The 10,047-nt window shown below is 38.4% G+C and overlaps 1 protein-coding gene across 1 annotated transcript; it reads left to right on the plus strand.

Annotated features, from left to right (window-relative positions):
* The first annotated feature begins 752 nt into the window (after positions 1-752).
* Positions 753-8,282, plus strand: ssna1 (Sjogren syndrome nuclear autoantigen 1). The gene is made up of 3 exons (XM_041969185.1): positions 753-1,046; positions 4,153-4,352; positions 7,029-8,282. The coding sequence occupies exons 1-3, from the start codon at positions 995-997 to the stop codon at positions 7,119-7,121; spliced, it is 345 nt and encodes a 114-aa protein (XP_041825119.1). The 5' UTR covers positions 753-994; the 3' UTR covers positions 7,122-8,282.
* Positions 8,283-10,047: the final 1,765 nt, after the last annotated feature.

Below are 10,047 nucleotides of genomic sequence, written 5' to 3' on the forward strand. Positions count from 1 at the left end.
CCAATTACTTTCCAGCCGTTTGTTGCCCCTGTTCCCACTTTTACAGATGTGTTGCTGCTATCAAATTCAATTTGAGCTAATATTTTCCAATAAATGGTAAATTATTTAAGTTTCAACATCTGACATGTTATTTATGTTCTGCTGGAAATATAATGTGGGGGTATGAGATTTGCAAATCATTGCATTCTGTTTTACATTTTACACAGAATCCCAACTTTTTCAGAGTTGGAGCTGTATATATTTGACTTTTTGTGTATGTGTGTGAATCTGTCTTTTGAATCACTATAAATATTTCCAAATATCAGCCTGTATTGTGTAATTCTATACTACATCTTAGTATGTAGAAGAAATTAAAAACCTAACTGCTCTGTCTGTGCATGTGTGTGGATGTCTGTGTAACTACGTGTGAGAGAGATAACAATGAATGTTTTTTTTTAAATTATTATTATCATTATTTTTTTTGTTTTGTTTTTTGCTATACTACTTTGATGTGTGAAGGTTTGTTTTATTTTAAATGCATAAATCGTTTTTATCGTGTAAAGCACTTTGTGTTGCCTTTGGTAGGAAAAGTGCTTTATAAATAAAATAAATTTGATTTGAAAATAATATTCTTGTTTTATTAAACTTGGCTTTAAAGGGTTAAAGTTTTAATCCAACGCTAATTAGAAAACGTTTAGCAGCCTAGGTGCCAGAAGAGGACGCAACCATGCCATGTTACACATTAAACAACTACATTTATCAGTAGAAGAAGAAGCTTTCTAGACTTCCGGTTTAGTTGTCAGGGTAACCTGCCGGGTCTTATTTGAAACCCTTTAGAAGGGCGGTGAAAGTTGGAGCTTTATAATTTGTTTGCCAACCGCCAAGAAACTGCAGAGAAAAAAGAAGAAGAAGTTGGGCTTATTTGGCTTGGATTAATGGGCAACTAGCTTGTGGATCTACTCCGCTAGCATACTGTGGTACTTTTCAACAGTGAACATTTTAGCCTGAAGCGGATATGACTCAACAAGCTGCTGCGCTGCAGACTTATAACAACGAACTTGTTAAGTGTAAGTCACTCGTTTTTTCTCATGTCAATCTTATTTATACCTTTTTTTAAAAAAAAAATGAAGAGCTGGTATGGAAAACAGTTTTTGTGGTTGGTTTTAAAATAAATGTGGACCTATAATACTTCATCCGGACATGAAACAAAACACCTTTGCTGTAGTCTTTCATTGTCCGTTAATGTACAGTTTTGTTAAATTAGCTTCAGTTACGAATACGTAGTCTCTAAATGTAGGTCTAACTTAATCCACGTTTTTCAAGTATCTTCCAAACTGGTATGTGCCAAACACAATCTGATTAACCTCCACAGATTAGAATACTCTGGAAATTAGCATTTAACTCTCTGTTCACTTTAAGGGAAACCACTAAGTGCAGCTGCCTGCTGATAGTAAAATCATTTGAATATTTGTTGATTAAACAAATCTTCTTTTCCTCAATATATTTAGAAACATGGAAGTCAAACATATAATAGCTTTAACACTTGTCACATGTCACGTATCGGTTAATCTGGTCCTGGTCTCGAAGACTCAGTGGCAGGTTACCTGACCTCACCTTTAGGCTAAAATCTTAATGTACCTTTTGGAATTGTGGCCAAAAATAAACCTTCCTCTTATTAGACCAGAACAAATTTTCCCACATGTTTTGGGGAGACGTTGTCTTTCTTTTCTTGTTTTATTTTATTTTAATTTTTTTATTGATCCTTTTAATTCATACATACCAGGGCCGGTTCTAGGAATGCATACATGAGGGGGCAGGCATAAATTTGAAGGGGGCATTATGAGTACATACTTCAGCATTTTCTTGTTGTTGTTTTTTAAGTGTTTCTTTAACGGAACTGTGCTGTTAGTGGAGTCCAACTTCAAAGAAATGGATTGCACTTTGTCAGGCCTCTACTCTAAGACCTGTCCAGCTTGGGTGTCCCACCTGAAACCAAAGCTCCTGCTGGTATAGCTCTTAGAGTCACTGAGGCACGCAAACCCCCTGACCACAATAAGGTGGCAATCCCTCAGGGGGGGAACAGAAAATATCAATAACAAAATGAAGTAAGAAAAAAGAAAAGAATGATCCATTATCAAAGCTTTAACAACCAACAAAATAACAATTGCCCTATTGGACAGCCATTAGATGTCTAAGCATTTTGAATAAATTTGAAACTAATAACAATAAACTCAACTATCTGTGTGTTTGTTTCTGTCTGTATATAGACCATAATGATTAAAGAATCATAACTATCAAGCACAACAACAACAGAGCAAAAAATTAAACCCCCTACCAAAATAAGGCAGTGAATCTTCAGGGGGAAATAATGATAATAATAAATGAAAATGAGTAAAAACTAAATGATCCTTCATCAAAATTTTAAGAACCAACAAGGCATACATGAAGCTCTGAGCTGAACTGCTGAAAGCAGCGGGAATGTAGAGTGAAACTTTCTGTTATTTTTTTCTTCAAACTAGCATGCTGAACTAAAGGCTGGGCGGAGCTTGAGGGGTCTCATATGCGCAGCTCGTTTTCCCTCAGTCTAGTACCGAGGAGGCAGTCACATCTATGGCCCGTGCGTGATTGATCACTGCTCCTACTAACAGGCGTAGACACGTTTAAATAGAACAGAAACAAACCCCAGTTGACAGAATAGATGCAATAAATACGTCTGTTATTATAAGTATTTATTCAGTATCGCTACAACACATTTAACAGAGCTTTACTCTATAAGTTTTACCGCTGGAGCTCAGCAGCCGCTCTCTCTACGAGGGGGAGAAATATGACACCGCAAGATCAGGCTGTATGTCAACTCATTTGCATACTAAACACTGATTGGTTGTTTTCTGTGGTGGTGGGAAGGACTTGTTGAAGACAGTACAATGGATCCTGTGAAGCTCCGACACACAGAGTTCAGTACAGAGGGGAGAGAGCGTTTGGAGAGATTTGCCCATTTCGGCGCATTTGATTGAGGGGGCAGAATGTTTGTTTGAGGGGGCACTGCCCCCTCTTGCCCCTGCGTAAAGCCGGCCTTGATACATACAATAGAAAAAAGAAAAGAGAGGGGAAAAAAACCCAGCAAACAAAATAAAACAATAAAGTACATAAACTGGACAGACACGAATAAAAATGCCTACCGGACTACTTATTTCTCAGGGGACTAGACAATCCTTACGTGTCCAAGTCTATAAGTTACAACTAACCTTAAGTCTTATAGTTATCTAATCTACCCACTGGTCAAACTTCATATTTCAGAAAAAGAAAACTCCATTTAAACTCTAAGCCACTACTTTCATTTTTTATATCTCCCCACATAATTATGCCAAATTTCTCCAGAATCTTTTGCTTTTTTCACTTGTATTTTAAAGAGAGGATGCCATATTTTCCATGAGAAATGTTTCTTGAATTGTCTTTATGAATTTAATGGCAACAGGGATCTCTTTACACAAACCTTCACAGGTTATTACTTTTTTATTGTCCACTAGCAGGATCTGTTGTACATACCTCTTTATTCCTTATTATGTTTTCTGACAGTTTCACCAATAAATAATACCAAAGTCCATATCCACTTCAAAGCTTAAAATTTCCTCTTTCTTATTATGCTTTTGGGAGATTTTGTATTTATTTTGATAAATTGTAGCTAGGCTTGGATGTTTTTCTTTGTCAGAAAAGGCTTCTCTCTTGCAACCCTACCCCGTAGTACAGACATATGGAGAAAACAGGAGATTGTTGTCATACGTAGGCCTCCTGGCAGCCTCCCTGACAAGTTTTTGCCTCGTCATTTCATCATTTGTGTGGGAGACATCTGGTTTCTTTTGCAGTATCACTGTTGTCCCATGTTTTCTCCACTTTTTGATGATGGTCTTTCATGGCATATTCAGTGTTGTGGAAATCTTTCTGTACCCTTCTCCTGACTGATTCCTTTAAACAATGCAATGATTATGAGTCAGAACTGAAGATTTAACATAAGAAAAACCAGAGATTTTTACAGGATTATGTACACTTTTAAATCCACTATATGTTTGTTTTACTTGTAGAAACAGCGCTATAATAACTGAGGTCAGGGTTCATCGTTTGGTGGCAGATCTAGAGGACGTCCACTGTAATTATCTCTCTTTTTGTCTCCATCAGGTATTGAGGACCTGTGCTCAAAGCGGGATGAGCTGAACCATCAGATTAAGCAGGAGGAAGAGGAGAAAGAACGGCTACAGCATGACATCCGGATCCTCTCAGAGAAGCTGAGCCGAGTCAACGAGAGCCTAGCACAAAGACTGGCTGCTCGCGCTACCTTCGACCGAACCATCGCAGAGACGGAGGCTGCGTACACAAAGGTGTGTACCCTTTGCCTTAAGAAGTGTTTAAACTAGGGCTGTCAGATAGGGCCGGTCGGTTATTTGAATTTTAATCTCAATCGCAATCTAGGTTTTCAACAATCATAAAAGTGAAATGATCCAATTTTTTAGCTCCTTCACAGTTTACTCTTGAGCTGTTTTCAGTTGCAAATCAACTGGCACTGCAGCGCCCCAGCAGCTTTGGTTTTATTCAACATGAGTTGCCAACACCTCTCAAGTTAGAGTAAAAAGTTGCCACTAAATAATCCACCAGCTCCCAGAGACACAAAGAAAAAACAAACGTTATAGACAGACAGCCAAACAGACAGATAGATAGACTTTATTACTCCCAAACTGGGAAATGACAGTATAGCAGCAGCATTACACACAGAGACAATAACAATACAATGAAATAAAAAAGAAGAAAAACCTATACATATTAAAGCAATATAATGTATAAATAAGTGGTATTGGTTGTGGTGCAAATAAATATAAGGTGCAGTGAACATATAAGTACAGTGAACAGTGTGTATAAAAATGTTAGAAGGTACTCTGCTGTCTGTCTACTGTGTGATGGAGAGGTTCCTGATTATTGTCCATGATGGATAATGGTCTATTCAGCATTTTCCTCTCCACCACAGTCTCAAAAGATTCCAGCCTGAGACCAAGCACAGAGCAAGCCTTCTTGATGATTTTATTAAATTTGTTAGTGTTGCTGGCTCTGATGCTGCTGCCCCAACACACGGCAGCAAAGAAAATGGCGTTGGCAACAGCAGACTGGTAAAAAAATCCCCAACATCCTGCTACCCATGTTGAAGGATCTCAGCTTCTTAATGAAATAGTCTGCTCATCCCCTTCTTGTACACAACCTTCGTATTAGATTTATAAACAAACATAACGTTTTTTCTCATCCAAGACCAGAGCTCATTTAACACACTGAACAACCCGGGATTTAAGAAACTCATCAACACTTTGACAAACGACATCACTGCCATCTCGTCTCCATGTTAGTGGAGTGTCTCTCCCTGCCCTGATGAGTGTCGTGAGGGTGTTGTGAAGGATGTGGCTACAGTCCAACGTTTTGTCACCACTACAGACCTGTGGTCAAGCCACTCCATAGAGCCTTATATAAATCTTACACTACATTTCACTGACGCAGATTACAACGTGAAAACTAAACGTCTCCATGCTAATTTTCCAGATCACACCTGGCAGAACAAAGCTGCTGGTATGCCTGAAATCTGCCAGTTTTTACTGAATTGTATCAACAGAAAGAGGAAATCAATGCTTGCTTGGGTTTTTCTTCACTTTTTTACATTAGATGATCAAATGAATTTTAATAATCAGTTTAATATTACATAAAATCAACACCTTAAAAAAGTAAATCTCATTTGTGCCAACCTATTTCTGTGTCTCTACCCCATCTAAACTTTTATTAAACCCGCCCCTGCATATCTGAAGTATAAATCCTTTCAACCTGTCCTGTCATCTTTCATCTTGTCAACTACTTCATTGAAGAGGAGAGCTTCCCTGATTTGTATCTCATAACCTGTTTTTAATTTCTCCCACTGATCAGACCTGTCTCTCAGACATCTGCACAGCACCAATGATTTAGAGACAACATTCCCTTGTTTCCATGACAGTTACATGGATCTGATTGACATGTTGCCTACTTTTGCTTGTGCATCCAAAAATAATGCTTCTGGGTAAATATTTGCCGGTGTGAACCATAAACCCCTAGTTTCCTCCTCAGCTGAACGATAAACACAACAAGAGAGACGGTGCTAGAGACAGAAAAGCCGATCAGCTGATCACGACAGCCGTCATAATTCTCAACAGGAGAGGGAGGTGGAGAGGAGGAGGCTGCTGCGATGCGTTGTACAGCTACAGAGACCACCGGAACAGTAACATTTGTGCAAACTACATAAAAAGTTATTTCTCTAATAATGCGTGACAAGTGCGGGTGATGAACCCTCTCACCAGTAAAGTGTGGGTGTTAAAACATCATCATCTCCCACCGGTGTGACGCCCTCAAATCAATGCATAGAGCCAGCCGACTCACCCTTTTCCACATCGCCTCTAGACACCGCCATGTCTCCCCGCTATTAATGACAAATGCCGCGCATGCATTAAATGTGTTAAAAATTTAAAATGCGTTTAAGAATTTTGCCCCAGTTAATTACATAAATTAGTTACCCCCGTTAACGCATTATTTGTGACAGCCTTAATTTAAACTCTTTTAAAAGGACTCTATTGGGGTCCTTATATAAGTTTTAGACATGGCATGATGCATCTTTAAGGGTTCATCTCTTGGTTGTCTTGTCATGAGATTTTTAATAAAGACGTTAACTTTTAAGAACTTTTAAAGACATGACCACTTTACTTTTGGCATCACTGGAGTTTTTTTGTGTGCTAAAAACAGGACCTTTCTACCCTGGAACTCTTTTAAAATAATTTTTCTGAACTCTCATTGTGCAAGGTCGAGCTTGTGTTGCAGTGTTATGATTTAATACCCTGTAAGAGGAGATCCTAGCATCCTTCTGACACATCCTGCTTGCTGATGCTGAACTCCCTGTGTGCTCATTCTTATCACTGCAAACAAATACTCCTAAACTGCTCTGATTGGAAAAGCAAAACATCTACACTAAACAGAGTTTCTCTTCTTCCTTCCTGTAGATCTTGGAGAGTTCCCAGTCTCTCCTGAGCGTCCTGAAACAGGAGGCTGGAAACTTGAGTAAAGCCACAGAGCCTCGAAGAAAGGATCACTAATAACTGTGTATTTCCATCTTACTGTTTGTAATATAGTTTATTTTCTTGTAAATTTTTTAATTAAATAAATGTGTTTCTCAGCTTAAAACTGAATGACTCCTTCATAAGCCTTTTTTTGTTAGTCATCTAATTTATTTTTTCTTTCAAAATATTTTCATTAAATTCAATTTTTTTTCCATGTAAATGCTGCACAGTGTGATATGTAAACATTAAGATCTGAAGCTTTAGAAAGAAAACAAAATTTGATAGCAACTTAAACCAAAGCAAAACCCTAACCCAAATCAGCCGCAGTACTGATTACATAATTATTCATTGTTGCTGGATTACAAAAGAAGTAACCAAACAACTAGAAATAAAATTAAACATTAGAGGGAAGACAAAACATGGATATATCTCAGCTCGCCTGATAATGATGAAAGAAGCTTAGAATAGATCCCCACACAGTAGGAAAATTCTTATCTGAGTTAAAGATTGAGTAGCAAAATTTCTCAAGGGTAAGACATGACATAACATCTCTAAGCCCTTGACTATGGGTGGGCGGGGCAGCTTCCCTCCCATCTTATGAGAATGGGGTGCAGAGCTAGAAAAGAGGTAAAAGACACCTTCATCAGCCTGAAGCCGTATGCAAATAGTACTGTGCTAGTGCTGCCAGGTGATTGGTTATGGAACCTACGGCTGTGGCTCCGCCCTTCTTCACTGGGATTGGTCACCAGCTGCTCCAGACCTCTGTGACTGGCCATTCAGGAAGACTCCCCTCCTTTAAATACCTTGGATTGCCTTCATTTGAGGCAGCTGTGTGTGATTGCTACATAGTTTGTCACTTTGGACTGAACACTGAGGTGTTTGCTGTTGGTTACCCAGTGTGTGTTTTGTTTGCTGTATAGAACAATTTGTATTTTGGGATGATTATTGAGCCTCAGATCTTCGTTCGGCTGAAGCTCTATAGGTCTATGAAAGACACGTAACCCTGAGTTTTATTTATTTTTCCTTTTGTTATTCGTAAGTCACCGTTGGGGAGGGTTAAACCTGTTATAGGACACTTCAAGTTAAGTTTTTGATTACCTGAGTTTTGCCTTAGTGTCGAAGTTTTTTTTTTTATTTCATTGTGTATATATTGTATACTACTGACTTGTTATAAATAAATTTGTTTTATTATTATAAGTATCCTGACTCTGACTCGTGTACCACCCCTAGACTAAAAGGGTTTGTAACACACAACACAACACTGGGTTGGTGAGAGGTGGATACTATCATTACCAATGGTACCAAATTTTCCATTTGATTTTAATCAGGAAACAATATTATAAACATAAGAAACGTTGCTCAAACAACTATAAGCATTGTTGTCATCTGGCCTGAACCAGAGAACACATCTGGACCAGGGCAGGGTGTGATGGTGGTAAATATTTCTATAATGTTCCCATGCTTCATTGACATGGGACATTAGTACGTCAATGTATGTTAGAGTTGAACATTCTAGAAAATGTTTTATGTTCCTCTTTTGAGGCTCCCCCCCCCCCCCCCCTTTCCTTTCAGTGTTTATTTTGGTAGAATATGTGCATCCCAAAATATCAGTGAAATATTTGCATCTGAAAAAACTGTACACAAAAAGTATTTACTTAAAAACACTCAAAAACTACCATAAACTATACTAATCCTACGATTTACCACAGCAAATATTTATAAAAAGAGAGATGCTAAAACACTGCTTTAAAAAAAACCTGCAAAATACATTAAATCACTGTTTCGATATTCTAGAAGTTTCTCTGTCTCAGTTGCTGCCTCCACCGCAGCTGCTCACTTTACCCTGCCCGACACGCTAAAACCCACGAAAACCTGCAAGGTATCATACATCATTGGGAAGCTATGTTTCTCAGCTTTCAGAATCTGTTCGAATAATGTTGATAGCATAAACCATTGAGTTACGCTAATTTGAATCGTGCATGTCACTTTCTATGGGACTAAAAGGGTTAAGGGCTGATTCCTTCACTGGAAGAAGTTTACTTTTACTTAAACTTAGCTTACATCTTTTGGAGAAAACCCTAAAAAATGCATAAGTAGTAAAAAGATCAGGTACTTCTTCCGTCTACTCTAGCTAAGCAGGAACTAATCCTCCCCATTTTCTCAATTAAACAGATACTGTTCCCACCTAATTTCTATTTACCTCTCTTCTTAAGGTCTTCTCCTGCGTGTCTGTTCGATCGAGCATGGAGGACGAAATTACTTCTCATCAGTTAAGAATTTATTGATTACATTAGTATGAGAAATGTGCAACAGAGTCTCTTGGCTCTGCGTTACCTCTCCCTAACAACCAGAGATGAGGTCTGCTGTCCACACACAGTCAGTCAGAACACTCAACTATCGGCCACTGAACCCTTAAATATTACACCCTCCTCCTCCTTATTATTATTAGTTAACCTGTCACATGTCCTTCTGACTCCCCCCCCATATGAAGAGTCTCATTGTTTCACAAGCATTCACAACACACTGTTAGTAAGTATATGAACGACCCTGAATCATTCACTCGCATTTTTAACTGTCTTTCCGACATAAAGGTCTGGATGTCCCAAAATTTTTTAGAACTCAATGAATCAAAAACAGAAATAATTCTATTCGGTCCATCTCAAATCACTCAAAATCTCACTTCTCTTGGTAGTTTATCCAATCTGGTAAAACCATCTGCCCGTAACCTGGGAGTTATTTTAGATTCGCAATTTGATTTTAGCCCTCAGATTACAAAGGTTGTCCAATCTTGTTTTTATCAGATTTGTAATATAGCCAAAATCAAACATTTTATTTCCCAGTCTGACCTGGAAAAGGTGATACACGCACTAGTTTCCTCCCAGTTGGACTATTGTAATGCGCTATACTCAGGTTTAGGTCTGAAGTTGCTCAGTCATCTCCAGCTGGTCCAAAACTCTGCAGC

Source organism: Melanotaenia boesemani, chromosome 19 (genome assembly GCF_017639745.1).
Source record: "Melanotaenia boesemani isolate fMelBoe1 chromosome 19, fMelBoe1.pri, whole genome shotgun sequence".
NCBI lineage: Eukaryota > Metazoa > Chordata > Actinopteri > Atheriniformes > Melanotaeniidae > Melanotaenia > Melanotaenia boesemani.